This window comes from Macadamia integrifolia, chromosome 5 (assembly GCF_013358625.1).
Source record: "Macadamia integrifolia cultivar HAES 741 chromosome 5, SCU_Mint_v3, whole genome shotgun sequence".
Lineage (NCBI taxonomy): Eukaryota > Viridiplantae > Streptophyta > Magnoliopsida > Proteales > Proteaceae > Macadamia > Macadamia integrifolia.
Window position 1 is genome coordinate 4,685,773 of NC_056561.1, and position 24,548 is coordinate 4,710,320.

Consider the following 24,548-nt stretch of genomic DNA (forward strand, 5'->3'; position numbering starts at 1 on the left):
TGCATCGGTAGGGGAGTGTTCCACCTTAGGAGGAAGCACCCGGGCGAGCAGGTGTGGATGGTGAAGCAAAAATGAGTCTTTCCCTTGGGGAATCCCTAACATGATGACGAGGTAGCAAGGCAAGTTTGGAAGAGACATCAAGTAGATGGCATTCCAAATTTTATCAAAGGATCTAGAGTCGGAAGTCTATCTACAAAGGTTACGCTCCATCCAAATGTGATCAATGGCGGCACAGGTTTGAACTTTCCAACAGTGTCATAGATGTTGTTGCCTGCAAATGTCGTATCAACCTAGATCCATTTTTCTTGGAAGGGGGAGGGGCCTCCTCGTGGGCCAATAACTAGCAAGAGACAAACACACACTTAACGTAGAACTAGGTTGACATGCAACCTAATCCCAATGCGGCAGGATACTCTCAGAGAACATAAGATCAAATACTAGAGTAGTTCAAAGCTGATTAATAACAAAGATGAAATCAGATCTAAGATTAAGAATATCGATCTCAGATTATAGGGTTTCAGAAATCAGAATAGAAGCAGATAGTAAAAGGACTAATGGAATGATGAATTAGGACTAATCAGGACTGAAACAATAAGGAGAACACAAATAAATATCTGAGAAACCAGAAGCAAACTAAACACATACTATCGATCTCAGTAGAAGAACCAGATTAGGTCAAAACAGCCCAATCGAGCCACCTGTGGGGGATTTTGCATAGCAGGCAGACCAGTGGTCTGATTGACCCCAAATCAGAATCGAGGTACCCTTTGGTAGGGCCTAACAGTTGATCAAAAGATGGCCACAATCAGATGGTTGACTAGGTCTGAGAAGGGATTGATTGGGGAACAAGAAAGGGGAGAAATCTCAGGACAGAAGATAGAATTAGTGAGAGATGAGCTGATCGATTACCTGTGGACTGATATTGTAATTGGTACCTTGGAGTGCTTGAATAACAATATGAGAAGAAGATAATTTGAGAGAAAAAACCTCTCAGGCTTCACACTGCAGAGAGTTAATTGGATCAAAAACTAATTCCATCAACCTGGATCAAACATTAGACAACTCTATGGAGAAGACAATAGTAGGAGCCATTATTTTGTTTTTCAAAGTCGTTCCATCTTTAGGAGCCTCTTCTTTATTACAAAATAGAAGGTTCCTTAAAAGGAAACCTTAATTCAGTCTCCTAATACAATACTTACTAAAAACTGAAATTAGGAACTAACTGAAATTAGAAATTTGCTGAAAAAGGAAACTAACTACTAATGACTTGACTCAACTAATAACTTGACTCCTAAGAAAACAAATATAACTTAAATTAAACCCAACTAAAAAGGAAACTAATGAAAAAGGAGAAACTAGTTAATCCTATATTTAACCTTAAAGCTCCTCTTTTAGCACCATAAAAGTGGCATATTACACGCAAAACACATGGGATCAAATGCCCAACATGTATGGAACCCAACCCTAGGCTTATTCCTAATAAAACAAGCCTATTTTGGTGAATAAATCTACATCACGCTTCTAGATGATGGAAGAGAAAATGCACTAAAAAAAGAGATTATTGGTGTCATCATAACTGTTCTAGCAAAGGCAACAAATTTGGGTGGGTGGGGGGACAAGGATGTGATGATAAATGAGGAAGGATTTGGTAGGAAGGTAGTTGGAGAGAGCTCTTCGATGGTAAATCTATGGTGAGGGGGATATGGAATTTGAACTAAACAATTTCATCTGGGGGCTAAGTGGCCATGAGAATGAACTAGATGCCGATGAAAAGAGGAGGAGACGTGACTAGTGGAGGAGCAAAACCAAATGACTTTTTCCCCTCTGCTAGGAAGGGGGAGGGCAGGAAGAGAGGGCCAGATGGAAGAGAGCGGGGATTGGCAAAGGGGGATACCAGGTGTCGTTAGAGATGATGGAAGAAATAGAAGAGTCCTTGGGAATGTCAGAGTATGCTGTTCTGGACTTCTGGGCCCCACCTTCAGGAAGAAAACTCCATCTGGGTGCCCAGTTATCGAGCCAAAGAGAGGTGGATGTACCATCCCCAATACAAGAGTGGATAACTTTTAAAGCAGTTGGCATGGCTTGGAGGATTTTACGCCACACCCAAGAGTTATTCGGGGCACGAGGAACAGTTTGTAAGGAGTCCTTATAGAGAATGAAGGAATAAATCCATGAGACCCAAATGTTGTTGTGTTTGGAGACAAGCTCCTAGGTGAGCTTAAGAATTCCCACATTGTTGGCATCATTGATCCTCCTTATGCCTGGGCCTCCTCCTTAGGGAGGTAAACAGAGAACCACCGAATGAAATGGACAAGCTTCTAGTTGAGCTTAAGAGTACCCACATTGTTGGCATCATTGATCCTCCTTGAGCCTGGGCCTCCTCCTTCTTAGGGAGGCAAACAGAGGACCACCGAATGGAATGGAGGAATTTGGCTGAGTTGACCCCTTTCGAAAGGAAGGTGCAAAACTGGGATTCAACAACCTTGATGGTGGATTTTGGCAACTTAAAAACTCCTGACCAGTAAATGTAGGAGGATTGGAGGACTGATCGGATGAGTTCAAGATGGTCAGCGATGATATTGTTTTGGTGGATGAGACAAAAGTTGGGATTGACGCTAAGTTAGAGCTATGGAGATTAAGCTTGGAATCAAGAGGTTTCAAACTAAGTAGAATGGAGATGGACTACATGACGTGTTACTTTATTCACGCTGCGATGGATAATGAAATGGTGATGATTGAAGAGAGAGAGAGTAATGCAGGAGTAGATTATAAGTAACTGTTATAGAGCTGGAGAGAGAGAGGTGCGGCCAGGGCTGTAGGAGTTTGATTGAATTGCACTCTTGGGCGTAGATAGTCCATAGGGAGGGTACAAAAACCTCCAAAGTTGAGAGGATTCTGACGGCTGGTTGTGAAGTTACAAGCTTTCTTGATTTTCTGATCTAAGAGAAAACTGAGAAGAACCTTCAAGAACAACAGCTGAATGCTTCCAACAGTGACTAGGTAAGGATCGTGGGACCCTTATGAGGCCTGAAATACCCTGATTGAAGACCTGGCTGAATAGAGTACAGAAGAGAGAAAGAGAGGAGATCGATCTCTCTCCTATTCCCACTAGGATTGCTGATCGGTTCTGATGTCTGGAGACTTTTATCAAAATCTGAACTATACCTCTTGAATGTTACAACAAATAAAATAAAAAAGAAGAATAAAACAGATGGGGGATTGAGAAGGGTGAAAGAGAATAAAGGAAATGACTATCTCAGCCTGAGCTTCTCACCCATAGCTATCTCAGCTGCTCTAAGCATTTAGTTGTAAACTTTCTTTCATAAATGCAAACTTTCTTTCATTCAAATCTGTCCAATAATGGTACATATGCCTCTCTATTTATAGAGGGAAAGTTTACAATCATGCTAATACTAGGAGCTAGTTTTCCAATAGGACTAAACACTCCTACTACAAGTAGGAGCTAGTTTTTCAATAGGACTAGACACTCCTACTACAACTAGGAATTCAAAATAGGACTAGGACTTGACTTTATGACTCCAACATGGAGTAGGACTAACAAACTAATAGTCCATATAGGACTTTACAACCAACTAATGACCTAATGGGCCTTTATTGAATTAAATAGCAACTAATTAAACTAATGAATAAAATCCCGTTTTCCTACCTTCTATCCATATTTTAGGCCTATTATAGTGGCCCATTTCAAAGAAAATCCATGGGATCAAAGGCCCAACACATACATAACACAACCCAAGGCTTATTTGCAATAAAATAAGCCCAAGTGACTTATCTACATCAGAGAGAGTTACCACAAAGTGATCATTTCAAGTATCTGAGGTCAATCATGTATAAGGTGTTATAGAGGATGATGTATAAATAAGGAAGGTAATATAGAGGATGATGTTTCACAGAGGACTAAAGTGGGATGGATGAAGTGGAGAGGTGCGTGAAGGGTGTTGTGTGACTATGTATTCCTTTAAAGCTTAAAGGAAAGTTTTATAGGACAGTTGTTAGACCGGGTGTGATGTATGGGGCAAAATGCTAGGCAGTTAAGAAGTGTCATTTCGATAAGCTATGTGTAGCAGAGATGAGAATACTGAGATGGATGTACTTGCAGCAAAACTAGGGAGGATAAGGTAAGAAATGATTATATTAGGGCTGATTTTGGAGTTGCCCCGATCTAGAAGTTGTCATACGTAGGTCTTGTCCCAAGTGTGACCTCGAATAGATCCAATTGGAGGGCTAGAATCCATGTAGCTGGCCCCATTTAGGTGAGTTTTTACTGATTTGTGGTGTTGCATTCCTTCTCTTTTACTTATTCTTTTCTTTGGCTATCTTTCGTTGGATCCATGCAGCCAACCCCTTTTAGTTGGGATAAAGTTGTTGTTGGGAAGGAAACAGTGTAACTCCACCAGGTTCACTACTTGACATAAATGGAATTTAGTACTGCAATATGAATAATTCTCTGCTTTGGTTTGTGCTTCTGACTCAATGACAGCAGTGCTGTGGGCATGGCTCATGCCTCACGGGACTTGGCTTTTCACTTTTATTGAGTTTCACCATCTGGTGTGGAAGGGGGGACATTGCATTGCCAAAATTACTGGCATACTCTAGCCTTTGAGCAGAGGCACTTGGATTTATTTTATTTTTTGGGTGCTGTACATAAACCAGTCCTACACACTACATTACATCATGGGGGGGGATGTGTTATGAGAGAAGGGAAGTACCTATTGCACAAAGTGGAAGGAGCAGAGTCAATCATTTGAACTCTTGGGATCGCCACAACAACCTACAGTGTACCAGTCAACTGCTTGCGCAGTTTCCTTCAAGGCCTTTGGAGATTCAGTCACCTTTTGGCGAGGATTAGGGCCTGTGCTAGCATTATTGGGCAGTGCCTCATTGTTTGTATATCTAGCTGTTGTCGTGAGTTCTTTGAGGCTTATATATCCTCTTTGTTTTTGTTTTTTCCCATTGGACATGTGGGGGAACAGTGCCTTGTTGTTTGTATATTAGTCGAGCTTTTGCTTCAGCTGCCCTGTGCATCAATGAATATGCTTTTACATGTTAGCGTTATCCCTGCAGAATCATGTTGAACTTTGACTTTATTAAGGGTGCTGCAGCTGCTGCTTAACAACTGAAGTAAACTTATTCAGAAAAATTATTTCTCATGACAAAAAAATGCATTTGTGCATTTCATGATGTCTAAACTTAGTGAACGGGTGGCTGTGGACCACTGGCATCAGCTCCAGATTTTTAATGACATTTTTGCTCTCATATTAGCTATTGATATCATATCCTACCCTTTTGAGTTCTTCAGTTTTCATGTTGATGTCCTTTACAGAAAATGTGGTTCTTCAGTTTTAATGGCATTTTCGCTCCATCTTTTATTTTTTTATTTGTTTATGCTCCTTTCTGCCCCTAATATCTCATTGATCCAGTTTCAGGCTTTTGGGTTTGTGTTGCATCTGCGGGATATATTTGTCATCTTTATTATTTCAATTGCATTGAAACGGACTCTTGGTGCTTTTGGTAGGTATCAAACAATGGTTGGGCAGAAGGTGAGTGCATGGGGAAAGCAGGTTGGTTCCCATTTGGGTATATTGAAAGACGGGAACGAGTTCTTGCAAGCAAGGTGGCTGAAGTTTTTTAAAATTGTTGATTTGGACTCTCCATAAGATCCCAACTTTTGTATGTGTTTATTTATACACTGTTTACATCTTAGATCTGTGTATGTGGACATTCCTGCAATGAGTGGAGTATACTTATTTTTTCTGATGTGTGATATAGAGTTCATTTCCTGTTTATTTGTATGGATTTATTCTCATGCATCCTTTTTGGTCATTTATGGAAGTTTCTCCTTACAGATGTTTGTTAATATTCACTGGAGGGACCTTTTATTTGGTACTTTGGTCACACCAGACTTTCTTGTTAATTGTTATGATTGGTGGCTAATCTCATCTTGTGTCTGTGAGAGAATTAGGTATCATGGTTCAATTAAGTAGATGATGATACAAGTCATGAACTTCGAGCGACGGCCATCATTCAAGAAATGCAGGATGGCAAGCACTGTAGGGTGAGGAATCTGGATCATAACTTATCTTTTACATTTATTGAGATTTTGTAAAAATACCAAAATTTTCATGTTCAAACTTCAAATAGACTAAATAGGTTACTCATATTTTTTTACATTTGCAGAATTATTCACAAATATTATGTTTGGTTGAAAGGGGACCTAAAGGGAAGGAAATTGAATTTTTCATACTTGAAAAAGAAATATATGTAACACTACCCCATGTGACTACAACATGAACTTCAAATCATTCTGTATTTAATTATAAAATTTCATTTTACTTTGTATCCAAAACCCTTTGCCACAATGTGTAAAATTTATAAAATTAAGTAGTTTATATAATCACAGTGAATCACATGTGGTAATGAATATAAATATTTCATTTTTAAGTATGAAAAGTTCATTTTTCTTCCCTTTAAATTCTTCTTGCAACAAATGGAGCCAAAGTGTTTTATAGAACATAATATTAATAAAGCCTATAAAAACATAATTTTTTTTTCAAATCTTTTGAACTGATTCAAATTTTGGGCATAAGTGGCGGTCATTTTTTTTTTTCTTCAGATGAGAATTTATTACCGATGGAGATTGGAGTCTATACCATTGATGACCCTAAAAATCTAGCATATTCTGAACCCTAATTTAGGACTTAGGAAGGCTGGGAAAAAAAAAAATAAAAGGGAACGTGAAGAAGAAAATTAAAAAAGGAAGAATTTTCTCACGTAAAAGTTTTTTTTATTCATTTATCATAAGGGAAAAAAAAATTAACAAAAAAATAAAATGTGAGAGGATGTAAGGAATTTCTAAAGCTCAAAGACCCGATCGCCATATATTATATATTGTATATTATTTATATTTTTATCATATAAAAATAGTTGTAGAGGAAAAAAAGACTTTAGGCTCCGTTTGATATCGTTCTAAAAAAACGTTTTTGGAGTTTTTTTGTTCTATTGGAACGAAAAAATGGAATCTTTTGTTTGGCGCACTTATGGTCAGTTTCTGTTTTTTTGGAACAAAAATTGAAAAAAAAACTGAAAAAATGAGATTGGACGGAACTCCAAAAATGGAGGTTCGTTTTCCCAGTTTCGTTCCATTTTACAAAAAAAAAAAAAAAAAAGTTCCTGATAAAAATCTGAAATTTTGAAACACCATTTTTTCGTTTAAAAACTGCATTTTGACACAGAATCTGAAATTTTCGTTTTTGACACGAAACGGCGTTTAAGAGTGTAGTGTTTGTGCCCAAATTTAGTATGTGGTGAAATGATCGCTCTACCCCAATGAAAGGCTCAAATCCCTCTCATGTTGATGCTTCAAGATAAAAAACTCTTTCCCAGTTGTGAATAATTTATTTTTCATTTATATATGTGAAAATTGTCCAACTATATATTGAATATGAACTCAAATACTTAATTGAAATATTTATCAAATATTGTATCAAATTTAGATTTGGATTTGAACAGCGGGTATGTTATTGTGATATGAATTCTTCAAATTCGCTCTGCTTACATCGGTTATATCTAAAGGGTTATCAAGGCATCAAGTAGAGTTCATATCCTCTCCATTTAATGCTTCACATGAGTCAGTATTTGTCTCTTTTATTTTCATAAATATCTTTCTTTATCTTTTAAATTATAATAAATGAACTTTACCAAAAATAAAAAATGGTAGCAAGTGGGGCAAATGCCTCCTCTCTCTATCAATTAGGTGCAATAAGATAATCCATATATGGAAGATAGTAATTTTTTTTTGAGGTGGGGATGAAGGATAGCAATTTTCATCTGAAACGGACTGAGATAGAGAGAGATACAAAAAGAACTCTCCACATGCAGTCCTGCATGAACCGTAAGAAAATAACAAATTCCTTTTGCCCACGGGGCCCCCAACTCCCAAGTTCTCCAACACGTTATTGGGGGCCCACCCATTTGAACGAATAAAGTATAAATACATCACACATCACACATCACATGCGACCACATTAGTTTTTTGAATTTTGACGGAAAAAGTTATGAATCATTCAAAGATGGAAATGGATTCCTCTTTTCTCATCAATTTCTGATTGAATTTCTCCTTTCAATTCAAGTTGTTTGGAGTTTGGATCCAAACGATAGACAGCTGTAAGAACTGAGCAGTGGCCCCGGCTCCTCTTCACCACCACCACCACCACCGCTTCTGGGATCACATCTCAGTCTTCCGCGTTTCTTATCGTCTTCTTCCCCCGATCTAGGAGGATCCATTCTTCGTTTGAGTTTTAGCTTGAAGAAGAAGAAGAAGAAGAAGGGAGAAGAAGATGGGGAGTTTAGCAGCCGTGTTGACGCACCCGGACGATATCTATCCGCTTGTGAAGCTGAAGATGGCCGCCAGGAATGCGGAGAAGCAGATTCCATCTGAACCTCATTGGGGCTTTTGCTACAGCATGCTACACAAGGTCTCCCGCAGTTTCGCTCTTGTTATTCAACAGCTAGGTCCCGAGCTTCGCAACGCTGTGAGCCACTATCCTTCCCACATTCCTTTTTTTTACTTTGCTCTATCATTTATCAGATGGGTTCCCTTACCTTGGTTATATCGATTGATTCTGCTATGATCTCTTTTCCGATTACTATTAAAATTTTCATCATCCCGTATCGCATTAATCGTATCGATGGTGTTGTGGATCTGTAATACTCATTTTTAGCTCTGAGTTTCGAATAATCGTTGTTATTTACTTTTCTGTGTATTTGATGGGATCGAAAAAAATCTAAGTTGTTCTAATCTGTAATGGTTGTCGTGGAAACAATCCAACAAATCGTGGACTCTAGCACTACAAGGATAAACTAGGGTATCTACAACATTTATTTAAGATTACAGCGCATTCTTACCAATTATAGGTAGGAAGTTCCATTGGTTCAACAGAATGAAATGCACTGTTTCTCGAGCAATTGCAGTGTTAAAAGTTGACGTGTAAAATTTTTCCATGAGAGGAGTGCAGTTACACATCAGTAATGAGACTGCAATAATTTTCTTTCACCTGCTCAACAAAATTGCCCATGGTTTTATATTTGGTCTGGAAATGTTCAGTGCTTCATTTCTATGAAGTCATCGATGCAGATATGGCTGCCCTTTCTTGGTTGGACCAGCATGACTGGCTTTGGAAGCCAAGAGCCAAGAAGAACCGGTCCAGCTCAGGGTTTTGGTCCAACAAGGGTTGGAAATAAAATTAGTAGTTTACCTAGTATTTTATTTCATGCTTTTAGTTTCCAGACTTGAACGTAGAAGTAGGATTTATTTCCTTGCTTTGGTTTCCTTTTTATAGTTGTTTCCTAATTTCGGCTAGTTTCCATTCTAGTTAAGTTTCTAATTTCATGTTCCTATTTTTCTATATATTGGTTGTAATCGACTGAAGATCTAGAGAGCAATTTGATTATTGAATGAATATGTGAGTGTAAACCTTCTTTTCCCCATCTCTACTCTGATTTCCCCTCCCTTCCCTAGGTTCTCCATCAACTTGGTATCAGAGCCGAAGGATCCTATTCCTTCCCCATATTTCTTCTTCCCTTCCCATTCTCTGTGTCTGATTCCACCGATACTGAGAACACCCCTCCCTTCCCTAGGGTTCTCCATCAGTCATTTAGCTGAGTATGTTATTTTTATTTCTCTGTTTGTAATGAGGTATTTTATTTTGTCCATAGATTTATGTTTTCATTATTTTATGGTTCAATTCTCATGTTTGTCAGACCTATAAGAGTAATTTAGAGAAGGTTGTCTCCAGTATTGTTTTCATTGGTGGCAAAGTTTATTTAAATTTAGATTTCATACCACTGCCATTAAATCTCTTGGTTCCTCTTTGCAGGTTTGCATCTTCTATTTGGTTCTCAGAGCCCTTGATACTGTTGGTTTGTATCCATAGTCATTTCCTTTGTGTTTAACTTACATGACATTATTATTGTGCTTATAGTTGTTAGGATGTCACCTTTTGTTGCAGTTACACACATGTGGGAGTTATTTTTGTAATTTGTTGCAATTAAATAATGTTAGTAACTGTAGGAGTTGGGATTTTGAGTATAACTTTGTTTCCAGTTTCAGGATATGATTAGGAGATTAGAATATTAGAAGATTAGGAGCCTTTTCCCTCTATATATACTAATATACATGTAACCCTTCAATAGAATGCAGATCTCATCATTCTCCTACTGCCAGGTTCAATTTACCACAAATATATTATCCTAATATGTGATCTCTTTGGCCTGGTATTGGTTGCTCTTAAGAGGATTAGGAGTTAAAAGACTTTGCCTAAAATTTCAGATCAAACAGAGCCCTATTTAGGTAGCTCCATCCATCAAAATCGAGAGGGTTACCGCTGGATACTATTCGAAGAAGAACTCTTCTTGTTTCTTTTACAACAATATCTTATGTTATTTACAATTAAACTTCTAGCTCTAAATTTGTTTTATTCATAACCACCTTTATTGTTAGTTTCAAAATGAGGGTTTTAAGTATCGTATCATATCGGTATCGGTGGGTATCGATGTGAGATTTACTTTTCAAAAAGAAAAGAAGAAAAAAGGACCATTCTGGCTATTCTCATTTTCTTTTCATCTTTTTTTTTCCCCCAAAAATATGTTTTATCCAGGTAATTTTTATTTAAATTGCATTCAACTCTGAAATTCATCTTTGTTGTTGTTAGAGGATGATACAAGCATTCCTTCTGATATCAAAGTACCTATTCTGAAAGCTTTCCACCGTCATGTATATGATTGTGACTGGCATTTCTCATGTGAGTTTCTGAATATCTCATATTTCACTGTTCTTTTTTTTTTTTAATGCCTTTTATTTGTCACTTTCCTTGATCATAGAAACTGAAGAACAATTATTTTTTAACCTTCTGTTTTAATATAAGATTGATAAGTAACTACAACTACCCAAATGTATTGGAACGGCAGATTTCAATGTGTATCTGACCTTAAGTAGTTGGGTTAAGGCTTAGTGAGTTGAGTAGAGTTCAGGTCTTTTAGTTAGGAACAACTTCAAAAGGATCTTAACCAAGAAATTCTTGCAAGAAGAAGGGCTACATGGTATTGATGAATTTTGAATCTTTTGACTATGTTTCTTGGTATGTTTACTAATCGAAAGTTGTGCTTGTTTTGTTATTAAGGTGGTACAAAGCACTACAAAGTTCTAATGGACCAATTTCATCTTGTTTCAACTGCTTTTTTGGAACTTGGAAGAAGGTTATTGCTAATCCTAGCATTTAATTTGAGATATAATTGCTTTAAAACGATTTTGAAATAATTCATTGAAGGAATTATTTTGTTGTGGTTATGTTATTACTTTCCTTCTACAGTTTTGCCATTACAGTTAATGTGCCCGTGAATTGATCGCAGATTTTATTTTTGTGTTTTTCTTAATTAATGGGGACTAGGGATTGCCACTAAAGGCTCAGGCTTATGTCTCTGTAGATTACAATTTTGGCCTCTTTGCTTTTTAAATTCTCTATATTTTCCACAAGTGAGGAAATCAGGTCTAATTTTTCCGTTTGGACCAATCGATTCTGTAATATGTCATTGTTATTATCTTATTATAATTGCTCCTTTGACCACTAAACCATGTTCCTAGCTTCTTCTTCTTCTTCTTCTTTTCTTTTCTTTTTTTTTCTTTTTTTTTTTTATAAGTCTGGCACTAAGGGCCAGTCTCTGAAACCAACCTGCCTCCTGCCGAGACGGAATATTTCAGTGAAATTTCAATGAATTTTGGTAAATGTTGCAGATAAATCTTGAAGGTCACTTCGTTTAATTTCTTGCAAAACTGAACTATTTTGGTAGTTTCACTGAATTTTTTCAAATCATGCATATAAGATATTACAAATTTGTAGCAAAACAATGTTGACAGCTGAGTTCGTTTAACTTTCATGTCCATCAACTCCCGTGACAATCATTTTAACCAAGTTTGATTCATTCCACACGTGACTCCTCTTTTTATTCTCAACAGTCTTATGTATGGGATTGACTTCCTAGGTTCAGTTATTTTTGTGCACTGCAGTGCTACCCTTACGGTAACCCACCTGATTTCTAGAGGTCAATTCATGACTAATATTTGTTTGCTGTGTATGGGCAATCCGTAATTGGGCCTGCACTTGCCTTCACAGCCATTGTGGTTCAGAGGAGTAGGTTCACTTTTTTTGCACTTTGGTGACTGCTCGGTTAAGCAAGACACTAAAGCAAATGGCCTTTGGGGCTGGCTTAAGGTTGGGAAACTAATGGTAACTGCTGTCACATAGACCCTGTGGTCAGAATATAAGGAGGACTTGATAACCATGCCGAACCAGTTTGTAGGGTGGCCTCAAAAGCCATTCACCAAAGACCATTATTTGGGGATGATGTGGCTATCTTGCTGTTCTCAGCATATTAATTTCAGTGATGTCTCTGTTGGCCTAGTTCTAAAAATGCTGTTGCGGTACTTTTCCTGATATGCCAAGTGCACTCCAGAAGAGTATATCTCCACAATGAATTTGCCTCTTTTGTTGAACATGGTGTTCACTTTGCTTTACTGGATAGATAATTGATGAGATGGGATATTATGAATATGTTTTGTGTTTGAGGCTTTATTTAGCATCGTATATAGGTTTCTTTTTTCTTTCTAACTAATAATTTGCATTTTTCGGGACTATTATGCAGTTATCAAGAGGCAATTGAAGATATAACTAAAAGGATGGGTGCAGGGATGGCAAAGTTTATATGCAAGGAGGTTTGTGCTGCTTATACAGTCAGCTTGTAGACAATGAAATGAAAGAGTGCAAGAATTACTTAGTTTTTCTTCCCTGCTTTGACTGATAAATTTCCGAATTTGTAATGCATGCCTATACTTGGTTCTGTTGCCTGGTGAAGTAGATAGGATTTGGTTAAGTCAAGAGTTCTTTGATATTTAACTTCGCAGAATCACTATCTGTCTACCGTCCTCTGTCCAATAATCTGAGGTTGTAGTCCTACATTGGAGAAGTAATTGTAACTTGAACAATCAAATCTTAGCATTAAAACTAATTTTGAAATGTTCAAAGCTTGACTGGCATTCTCAATCCATTTATTGTGGCCTATGTTAAATTCATGCTGTTGTAGGTGATAGAGTTGAAGACAATTAACATTGCCATTTATGAGAGTTGCTTTTATCTCTCTCCTTGTTTTGTAGGTGGAAACAGTTGACGACTATGATGAATATTGTCACTATGTAGCAGGACTTGTTGGATTAGGATTATCCAAGCTTTTCTATGCATCCAGTTTGGAAGATTTGGCTCTTGATTCCCTCTCTAATTCCATGGGTTTATTTCTTCAGGTGGTGATGTTGACATAATGGCAACTCTCTTATGGCAGAATCAAATCCATTGTCAGTTTCAGTTCTCACATGCTGTTTTTTTTATGTCCAATGATTTGCAGAAAACAAATATTATTCGGGACTATCTGGAAGATATAAATGAGATTCCAAAGTCACGGATGTTCTGGCCTTGTCAGATTTGGAGTAAATATGTGAACAAGCTTGAGGTATATCTACTTATGTGTTTCTTGAACTTTAATGCTGCAATTATTATCGGTTTTCTTTGGAGTTCTCATGATGCAGACCCAAATTTGTATATCTACAGAGGTGTGTTAAGCCTCAAAAATATATTCTCAGCTGCTCTTTTCGAATATAGGTTCATTCTATGTTGACATCCTTTTGTGATATTTCAGGACTTGAAATATGAGCAGAACTCAAAGAAAGCAGTTCAGTGCTTGAATGACATGGTCACAAATGCATTAATACATGTGGAAGATTGCCTGAAGTATATGTCCTCTTTGCGAGATCCTGCTATATTCCGATTCTGTGCTATCCCTCAGGTATGTGCATATTCCAAACTACCATGATTTGGTTCTCCATATTTATATTTTTGAGATTGCAATAGATCTGTTCTTTGCTGTCTAGAGCTAGAAGCTAGGTTTCCTCTTCGGACTCCTGAGTGACAGAACAATGTGTTCATTTTATTGTTTTTTTTTCAAATGTTTGAAGTCTGGTGTAACTGTGATGCGGGGCTTCTATAGCTCGCTTTTGCAATAGTCCACCCTTCAGTTCTATATTACATATCGCTTTGGTTTTATTTATTTACTTATTTTCAGTTGCTATGGGCCTACAGGTGAAAAATCTAAGGGACAATGGAAATTCTGTAAATATATTGAACTTCAAAACCCTTTGGGGTAAGGCAAACAAATTTTGGATTTAGGACATAAAAGTAATTAAATTAAGGGGGACGAATATGAGATTTTGGAAAAGTAGGGGTAAACAGAAATGAATTCAAAGAATTAAGGGCTTTGTGTGAAATTGTGAATTAAACAATTTATTTCTTTATTTGTAATTAACAGGAATTGGCATCCCTTACCTTAGAACCGTGAACAATAAACACATTTGAGTTGGGATCGATTTGGGTGAGATGTCTCATCCATGTGAACTCAATTCGAAGGTGAAAATTCAGTTCTAGGTTGCTAATCCACAACCCTTTGAAATCCAACCAACCACACTCAATTTAGCATATTAAAATGTTAATAAGCTAAATTGCCCCGAAATAGAACCCGGTGGAAGTTCAGTAACCAGGTTTGATCTCAGGTTAATAAGTCACAGCAGGAGGGTTAGGATGTTTAGGTCGCCTTATGGTAAGGATTTAACTCCCAAATTCTTATTAAGGAAAGAGGAAGGATCAATGGAGATCGATCCAACTATGTGGGGGGTTGTTAGGTTACCCAAAAACAGCGTTTTGCCAGTACTTAGGGAAATAAATAGAGAATATCAAGAAGGAGGGAGAAGAAAGAAGAAGAAGAAAAACTAAGAACACATTCGAGCGGGAAGAAAAGGACTAAATCAATGGAGGAGAAAAAGGCCACACAGTCAGCAGTCAGTTGCACCACATCAACAGTAAAAACCAATAATCGCTATTCAACTCAACTACTTACCAATAAGGTAATGGTTTTGAAACTGAAAAGATTCATAAACAAATTTTGAGATAATGGTAGTGATGTAGATCCACATTATGGGCTGAGCTATCGCAGGAGGAAAGCCCAGCCCAAGTAGCCATTGAACCAGCTTTAAAGCTGGGTTCGAGTTCGACCCTTAGTTAATAAGGCTCATTGGCCATAGATAATAAGGCCCATCGGCCATAGTTAATAAGGCCCATCGGCCAGCCTTAAGTAGCTATTAATTAGTAGATGTCAGTTACCTAATTTGTCTAGGTTGCTATTGTTAATTCCTAATGGGAGTACAACTCCTAGCTGTGGGTGAGATGCCCAGGCTGAGATAGCCATTCCCACCGACGTCTTTCTTGATTACTCTCTTCTTTCTCTGCTTTATTTTCTGTTCTGGTTATTGTTTTCTGTGAGAATCGATCAAGTGACTATTCGGATCTGTTAAGGTGTTTAAAGCCAGAATAGATCCAATAGAAAGACAGGGTTTTGAAGCCATCGATTGACCCTAGTCTCTCAAGCCTGATTTCTGTCCAAGAAACCCTTTTAGGGTTTTGTTACAGGCTCCAAGAGGATCACTCAATCCTAGTTTGGAGAGCATCCAAGGTGATCTGCTGCTGTTCTTGAAGAAACCTATATTCCCTCTGTTTACAGGTCTGAAATCGAGAAGTCTTGGATCTCCCCAACCGGTCGACAGAATTTAAAGATATTTGGGGGCTTTGTTCAACACCCTAGCCCCTACAATCATCCCAAGCTTGGGCTCCATCTGAGCCTACAATCTCCAACCGCAGGTACCCCTTGCTAACCCTAACCGCAGGCCTATTTCTCCCTAGGGTTTGGGTTTCATTGCTGGTTCTTGCTACTGATTCATCCTTTGCTCTTATAAGTAGTCATTGGGGTTATTTCTGGTCCTTGTTCCATTGCTCCCTATTTCTACTTCTAATTTCTGTCAAGACTAATTAGAGAGTCATATCTGAATTGTTTGGGCTGTAATACATTGGGAGTAGTTGCCTTGTGTAACCTACTTCTACATTAGGTAGAATTTGAAACAAACTCCAATCCAACCTGCTAAACAGGGTTACAGGAATACAAACTAAACATCAAATGAAATAAATTGCCCCAATTAAAATAAAAATGCCCTAGACACCCCAATCGAACCTAAACCAAGTTTGGACCCAATTCTTCTCGGTCTGGGTTTTCAGACTGGTCATGCCAGTCCAGGCATGAAAGTGCTGCTGCCTCAATATGGTTTCAAATCTTTGTTGCAATTTTGTACATACTTATAATAGGCAAATGTCTAGCAGGTTGTAAAGGCTTTGTTTTAGAGTCCACCAGTTATTTCAGATTAGCAAGAACTAAGAAGGGTTACAATACTCACAATCACTGATTTGTGACAGCTGAGTTCTGTCATAACTTGCCACATCAGCAAACTTGGGTGGGTCTATGTGATAAGAGAACCGTACACCCATGCCACTGGTCAAGCTTCTGCTTGGAACAGGTAGAGGAATTGTCTTAAAAGTGAGTTCAAAGTTAGAAATTATTGCAGAAATACCATTAATCCCATTCAATTAAATGGCATTCTCGTAATTTCATGAACTTTTTTATTAATTTCTAGTGCTTGTTTCAAGCTGAAAGCCTGACATTTGCCAATGAGATAAGTTTGGGAATCCTCTATCACATGTATCCACCCATGTCTTTCAAGTATGCCATGTAGGCCGTCACAAGAAAACATGATGCTATGAAAAAAATCAGATAATTACATTTATAATTTTCCTAGTAAGACTAGGATCAAATGCTTAACACCTTCCCGAAAGAAAGAAGTAGGCCCAATTTCCATCACTTTTCTTTGAGCCAATTTTTCAAGGGCCAAAGCTCTTCCAGGCTTCCAGCCCCCTCTCAAATGATTCACTTTCCTTGTCAATAGTTGACTGGGATTCCCCTTTCCTTTCCTGGTTAGGATCCTACATCACTTTTCTTTGATATGCTTGCTATTGTGTTTCTATGTAATCATTGTAACAAGGATGACCTTAAATTTAAAAACTGGTTTGGTGCCCAAATTTTGAAACAGGACTTTCATTTTCATAATTTCACCATTGCATAATGGTTGTACTCATCTTGAAGTTTGCAATTGTGATTCTGAATTTATTGTACTACTTATAACAGATTATGGCAATTGGAACACTTGCTTTATGCTACAACAATGTTGAAGTCTTCAGAGGAGTGGTGAAAATGAGACGTGGTAAAGTTTCAATATGAAAATACTGCATTTTGATTTTGTTTTCTTGGCTATTAGAGCTAGGAGAATATTAGAACATACTTTCTTGGTTGCTGATTTAATCATTCTGTTTCTAACGTGGATTTATTTATTCTTTTGATGCCTTCACTGCACGAACTTAGAGCATTCTTTCTTTAGTGGCCCATCCCTGAATCCATTTAGGACACACACACACACACACACACACACACACACACACACACGTAGCTGTTTAATAGCATGAATGAAGTTGTGAGCACTGGTGAGACATGATATTTAAAGTTACAAGTACTATTTGAAGGTTGGAGTTTCAAACCCTCATTGAAGCATGTATTAATATAATTTTATACATGTAACCGTCTCAGATGTAGAGCAACCAGCAATATCAACTAGAAGAATTACAAAAAGAAGAGAAGAAGAAGATGAGAGAATAGCGGGAAGGAGAGCTACTTATTAGAAGAATGGAAAGAAATTCCAATAGGTTGTAGTAACTCATAATAATAAAACTGTAACAATTACAAGTATACCTCTCATTTATGTGAACCTTACACATAAGTCCCTAAGAAATAAAATATGAATGCTATACCAGAAATACGCCTACGGTACATAATTCTTTACACTCCCCTTTAAGCAGGCACATAAATATCACCCATGCAGCTTGGAACAACCCCAGAGAAACACACTTTTAAACCAGGTTTTGGTGAACAAATCACGAAGTTGTTGAGTAGAGCTGACAATCGCAATGGAGATTACCTTCCTCATCATAGCATGTCATACAAAATGACAATCAGCTTCAGTATGCTTAGTCCTTTCGTAGAAAACAGGATTACTAGCAATATAAATAACAAGCTGATAATCACAATAAATTCAATAGGTTTTTACGAACTAGAAAACCAAGCTCTTGAAGCAATGACTTTAGCCACATCAATTCAGTGTAATATAAGCCAAGACTTTATACCAAGCTTCCAGGGTAGATCTAGCCACAATAATTTGTTTATTATTCCTCCCAGTAACAAAATTACCACGAATAGACGTAGAATAACCAGTGACTGTCCTTATATCCCTTTAGCACCAGCCCAATCAACATCTAACTATCCAACAAGATCAATATGGTTATAAGGATTATAAATAAGACCCTTTCCTGGAGCACATTGAAGATACCTCAAAGTACAACATGTTGCCTCCCAATGAACCTGCTTAGTCTTCTCCATGAATTGACTAATAAAACCAACCACAAAGATGTCAATCCTAGTCATTGTAAGAGGTTTACCAACCAATCTCCTATACTGATGCTTGTCTGCAAACTCCTTATCGTCACAAGCACCAATCTTTTGATGAGAATCCATCGGAGCATCAGCAGGTTTGGAACCTAACATACCAGTCTTAAACAAAAGATAAAAAATATACTTTCTCTAAAACAGATTAATTCCTTTCTTGCTGCAAGCAAGCTCAACCCCTAGGAAATATCGCAGAGCTCCGAGGACCTTCATCTGAAATTGCAATACCAAATAAATCATTGCCAGAGAGGATGGTATCATCAACAGAAACAACGAACACTATTACCTTGGAGTCCTAGCAACAAACAAACACAAAGTGATCTGAGTAGCACTGAATGAACCCATAACCAACAACAACTTTGTGGAACTTAACAAACCATGCTTTCAGTGATTGTTTCAAACCATAAAATTGTCTTGTGAAGCTTACATACTTTTCTTGTAGTCTCCTCCTGAGCAACATACTTAGGAGGTTGCTCCATATAAATCTCCTCAAGTAAATCACTACTATTACTATGTGTATTCAAGATTAGTAGCCGAAGCAATAAGGACTCGAATAGAATTGAGACAAGTAATCGGTGAATACATCTTAAAGTATTCACTACTATATGTGTGAGTTGCATCTCTTAGCCACCAGACGAGACTCAAGGTGCTCTGATACCATGTGACGGTTTCAGATCTAAAACAACCAGCAATATCAACTATAATAAGAAGAAAAATAAGAAAGAAACAAGGGAGAAGAGCAGAAGAGAGAGAGGAAATCTACTTATTATAAGAATCAAATTTAATCCCAATCGGTAGCAGTAACTAATACTTAAAATAATAAACTGTGACAATAACAGGTATACCCTCTCACTTATGTGAACTTACACACAAGTCCCTTAGAAATAAAAGATAAATGCTATTACCAGAATACCCCTGCAGTACATAATTTTTAACAATACATTAAGTAAAACACCTTTGAGTAATGGTTCAAATTTCGGGGTCATAAAAATAAATGGGTTTGTGGCAAATACATGTTTGAGCATTGGTCCACCATTTTGAGATCCAAGAGACAGGTGAACTGGTTCAACTGGTTGCTGGGTGGCTCTCATAGCACTGCTTTGTGCCATTACATCTGTAGAGCCTGTCATTTGGCACAGATTTTTACTACGTCTGAAGAGGCTGTAATTTGATTTTAGTTATAGATAACAATGAATTGAAACTCCAGAATATTTTGCATTGTTTCAACTGAAAAAGAAGATTTTGTTGATCAAAGAATCTGGAGTGCATTGAAGGACTCAATATACTTAAGAAAATTGAGTACCTGAATAGGATAAAAAGAATAACCATTGAAAAAGATAGGATAGAGATTCAACTAGCAACTTAGGGCCTGCATGATAACCATTATGTTTCTCTATTTCTCTCTTTTTTTCTTTTTTTTTTTTTTTTTTTTTGGAACAAAAAAAGAAGAGAAACTTGTTTGCTAACATTGGTTCATTTTTTTGTATATGGGAAGGAACTAGGACCAAAAGGTTGTTGGGAAATAGAAAAAAGAAGCATCTTTTTGGAACTTCTCTATCCCAGGAATAAGAGGGAGAATAGGGGGTTGCTCTTTAATGAGCGCATGGTTAATTTGATGGATGAAGAAATAATTTCATATTAAAAATAAAACACCTCAAATGCAACTTCAATCACTACTAACCCACCACCTCCTCCACCGCCAGCAGCATCACCACCACCACCACCACTACTGTCACACCACCACCTCCTCTCAAGGATTAAAGTATCGGTATCGGTTGACGTATCGGTCAGCCAAAATTAAGATACGTGTCGCAGGGTATCGTATCGTATCAGAGATAAGCTAAGATACGCTAAAGATACACACATAAATGGATAGGAAATATTTTTTTAAACACTTTTGCTAAAGAATTTGTTAAAAAAAAACTATTGATAATATGTATTATGCATAAACACTAAATTGAGGGTATCGCACTAAGAATTCAAGGTTTGTAGTTGTCCCATAAATGTAAAATCCTTGTTCCTAACCTTGATTTCCACTTTAGTTAGAGAGAAATATAGTTGGCAGCAACTTTGGAACAAAAACCCTTTAAAAATTGTGTTTTTCTGAAAAATTACCCATCTTGGCCATTATATGACCGTAGCGCATTGTATCGGTACATACCGATACTCGTCAATACGTACCGATCGATACATGCTGATATGTACAAATCGATACATACCGATACTCATTGATACGTACAGATACATACCGAAACGTACATTTCACCTCGATTTTATATTTTCCATAGAGTTGTATCGGTGCATATCGTATCGTATCGATGTGTATGGGTGGTGTATTGATGCATATCAGTATGTATCGTAGGATATATATCGATATGAAAGGATTTTAAAAATTCCATGTATCGTATCGGTGTGTATCGTATCAGACGGCTAAATTTGAGATACGTATCGGAAGATATCGTATCGGTATCGGAGATACTTTAAACCATGCCTCCTCTACCTCCTATGCCAAAATTTTGGGTATTGAATGACATTTTGAAAATTTATATAAGTTTTATACACAGAAATTAATATGCACTTAACAAACACATTTCTATTTCTTTTCTAGCCCAAAAATAGAAATTACTACACGTTATCTTACACGTTTTTGTGCCCAAAAATTTGGTCCAGAAATAGATACAAAAGCTCTTTTCTGGATAGAAATTTAGCCCAGAAACAGAATGGTTATCATGCAGGCCCTTAATGTCCTTAGACATCCACCAAGGGTTAAATATAAGAAACAATTAAAACCCATGACCAATTTGTGTACTTTTTTCCATTAATAATTGATAATAGAGCAGGTGGGGCCAATTTGGATCAAGAATTCCTACTCCTATACTAGAAACAAAAGTTCAACCCCAGCATGAGTATAACTGCAAATTATGGAAAATCATATCTGAAAACCAAGGGAAAACAAAGTTATCCAGGAAAAAAAAAAAAAAAACCATGGGAGAACTGATGCATATTAGCGAGATGGATCTGGGTTTTCAGATCTCTAGTATGAGAAAAGAGAGAAGAGAAGTTGATTGTTGGGGGAGAGAAAGAGAGAGAAGGGAGAAATCATGGGGGAGATGAGAGAGAAGAGAGGCACCAACCTCCACTTGAAGACAAAACTAAACCTTAATACATGTCATTATCAATTCATGTGCTGCACTGTGGCCTTACACCTGTATTTGTAGTTTATTTTCTAAACTAGTCAGAATCTAAAAGGGAAATAACAAACCAAATAAAGAAAGGAAACTCTCTCGTTGCATGAACTAAGGTGGACATCCTTAACTTTCTAGGAACTGACACCGAAAAGAAAACTAAAACTGAATAAAGAAAGCTTTACCATAAAAAATATAATAATTAAAAAAAAAGAAACATGTTTGAGCATTGGTCCATGGATTTAGACAACATGGTAACTCATGTGATGTAACTAAGATGATTCATAATTGATAATCTTATAATGGTCATGGAAATTCACAAGATGTTGCATGCTGTGAAGTTGAAAGGCTACACCAGGACATGCATAGCGGGTGCTGTGTGTTGGATGATACAGTTTCTTTGATGCTGAGAATAAGTTTATATTGTGAACACGTTGAATGCTACTGCACCATGCATGCTATCTGATTTTCTGACACATAATGGAACATAGTGGCCGGTTGTGAGTAGTTCATGGATCCAATAGCATACAGTTGTGGTCTTGATTGTGCTGACATATTCTTATGAAGAGTTTTGATGTTTGTATGTTGTTCTTTGCAATCTATGAGTTCTAGCAAATATGGGGTGAATTCTTACTGACTCATGTTTATTTTTCTTTTTCATTGTGACGTCTCTCTAGGTCTAACTGCTAAAGTTATTGACCGAACGAAAACAATGTCTGATGTCTACGGTGCTTTCTTTGATTTTTCTTGCATGCTGAAGTCCAAGGTATAATGCTTCAGTATATTACTGTATTGGCTTTAGTAGCTACCATCATAGCTAATGCTGTTTTCCTGATTTAAATTAGTCAATACACCTTATTTCCCCCTCTTTTTCCTGGAACCCTAATCAAACCTTGTGGATGAAATTTGAGCACCTGGTGTTCATGCGATAAATATTTGAGTATAGTCTACATTTTCTGAGTTACTGCTGCGTGTGTAACCCACATCAGTTGCTGTTTTGTAGAAGTTTGACCATTGATGATTTCACTTTGATTTTAACCTTCAAAAGCACAGTTTAAACCATCTTATGTAGAAAAGGTATTTATATTTTCAGTTTGGCTAAAAAACAATGTGCAGGTGGACAATAATGATCCCAATGCCACCAAAACTTGGAATCGGATAGACGCAATTCAGAAGGCATGCAGAGAATCTGGGTTGCTGCACAAAAGGTTTGCCTGTGTTTTGACTTTTGAGAGGTCCTCATTGAATATGTTACATTTATTTGTATGACAGCTTTATGGGTTTCTCCAGGAGATCTTACGTGGTGGAAAGCCATCCAAGATACAACTCTGCCTTGGTGGGTCACTGTGTTAGCTTTACTTATTCATGCTATTAATGAAGGTTCCAAAGGTTCCAAACTAATGATACTGTAATTTGTTTTATATAGATCATGGCAATCTTCATTCTACTGGCAATATTTCTCACCTTTTCTGCTAAGCGGCCAACTCATGTAGATTAGAGTAAGTTTCTCTACAAAATCTTCTATAATCTACTATACTTGGCAATTGAATTTGAACAGTGTCTTTTTGTAGGAGGGGCTTGCTCTAATGTTCCTGTCAACATTGTTTAGCGGGCTGTACAACTGAATCTGTATTGATCAGCGATCACTCATGTGATATTGCTTTGTGCTCAACATTTATTTCGGGGGAAGAACCAAGAAGAGAAGAGGTTCCTTTTTTTTCTTTCCCTTCTTTTGAGGTGCTCATATAGCCCATAGATGTACTCAATGCTGTTCGTGGTTTACTATTTGAGTTTTCCTATCAACTTTGGGAACTAGTGCACTTCATTTATCTTATATCACCGTAAGTATCTCCTTGAAATTTGTTGATGTAGGTTTGCCTGAGTTTGCAGGTGTTTTTGCTCTAGGATTTTCAGCCTGATTTCTCATTGCAACCCTTCGGCCCTGGGGAGGGAAAGGCAAGATGTAATTTCCTACTAATGATTTTGATTCTTTCCCAACATGGTCCTGTTTTCTTTTCACGTGGCAGAGTTAGATGGATTTGGGTGGATAGAGGATTCTACACTCATCTCACTGGTTAAATTTCAGCCAAGAAGAATAATTGCATTGATTAAAAAAAATTGACTTCCATCTTTTGTCCAGTTGCACAAGAATGTCACTTCACTATATTGTAATTTAGTGGCATTTGTATATTTATTAAGGAAGAAAGAATTACCCTTAAAAGATGGCCATTAAAGAAATGTGGCGGTTTTTATAAGTTTTCATTTAAGATATATATAATCGATGTGGGATTGTTGTTTTCACATGTCCCTCTGATATCGGATTTAGATCATCTTTAATTCTTAATTGTGCAATTCTTATGTCATTGTCTCTGTGCACGTGATACTTTGTACATTTTCAAAATCAAATGGTTGTAAAAGTTCAAGGCATTTGAGGGTTTAAAATGAATTTGAATTCCAAAAATCTTCTACATTCATTAGGTTTTAAAAATGTGTAGATTTCACGAGCACAAAGAGAATTGCTCAAGAATTGCACGATCAAGAATTGGAGAGGATTAGGATCCTCTGATATTGCTTATTGGGATTGAGCTAGAAATCACCATTAAAGAAAGGGTTCCCAACCTGAGAGATTATACTCTTATTCATTTTTATTATTCAATATCACTTTTTGTTTTTTGGTATATATCAATATTTTTTTTTTATCTTGGGACATAGATAAAATGTCTATCGAATTCCAATTAGGAATCGTCAAATATTCTTATTTTGTCTATTATTCCAATAAAATCAATTCTACTACAAAAGTGAGAAAAAAAAAAA

At 37.1% G+C, this 24,548-nt stretch overlaps 2 protein-coding genes across 7 annotated transcripts in view; both read left to right on the forward strand.

The window, feature by feature from the left end:
• The window catches only part of LOC122079778 (SH3 domain-containing protein 2), a 16,510-nt gene extending 10,725 nt beyond the window's left edge, over window positions 1–5,785 (forward strand). For both annotated transcript variants that reach the window (XM_042646490.1, XM_042646491.1), the window contains exon 10: window positions 5,537–5,785. In XM_042646490.1, the coding sequence (XP_042502424.1) occupies window positions 5,537–5,653 (117 nt within the window). In that variant the 3' untranslated portion in view covers window positions 5,654–5,785. The remainder of the gene's footprint in view (window positions 1–5,536) is intronic.
• Window positions 5,786–8,045: 2,260 nt separating this feature from the next.
• On the forward strand, window positions 8,046–24,035 carry LOC122079422 (squalene synthase 1-like). 5 transcript variants are annotated; one of them, XR_006140441.1, is made up of 15 exons: window positions 8,047–8,552; window positions 9,897–9,939; window positions 10,731–10,820; window positions 11,199–11,274; window positions 12,718–12,787; window positions 13,226–13,369; window positions 13,471–13,575; window positions 13,762–13,908; window positions 17,182–17,257; window positions 22,412–22,500; window positions 22,851–22,942; window positions 23,025–23,070; window positions 23,161–23,233; window positions 23,306–23,441; window positions 23,607–24,035. XR_006140441.1 is itself a non-coding variant. In XM_042645874.1 (14 exons), the coding sequence occupies exons 1-13, from the start codon at window positions 8,358–8,360 to the stop codon at window positions 23,230–23,232; spliced, it is 1,245 nt and encodes a 414-aa protein (XP_042501808.1). In that variant the 5' UTR covers window positions 8,046–8,357; the 3' UTR covers window position 23,233; window positions 23,293–23,989. The 5 variants fall into 5 exon arrangements, 2 of the variants coding, with proteins under 2 accessions (XP_042501808.1, XP_042501807.1); XR_006140442.1 differs by having other exon boundaries at window positions 23,625–24,035; XR_006140440.1 differs by having other exon boundaries at window positions 23,306–23,575; window positions 23,762–23,989.
• Window positions 24,036–24,548: the final 513 nt, after the last annotated feature.

Excerpts from the sequence above, each read along its gene's own strand:
- LOC122079422 (XM_042645874.1), top strand. The coding sequence starts at position 8,358 with ATGGGGAGTTTAGCAGCCGTGTTGACGCACCCGGACGATATCTATCCG. Across the intron at positions 13,576-13,761 it reads AATATGTGAACAAGCTTGAG|GACTTGAAATATGAGCAGAA; the intron begins GTATATCTACTT and ends GTGATATTTCAG. Across the intron at positions 17,258-22,411 it reads AGTGGTGAAAATGAGACGTG|GTCTAACTGCTAAAGTTATT; the intron begins GTAAAGTTTCAA and ends ACGTCTCTCTAG.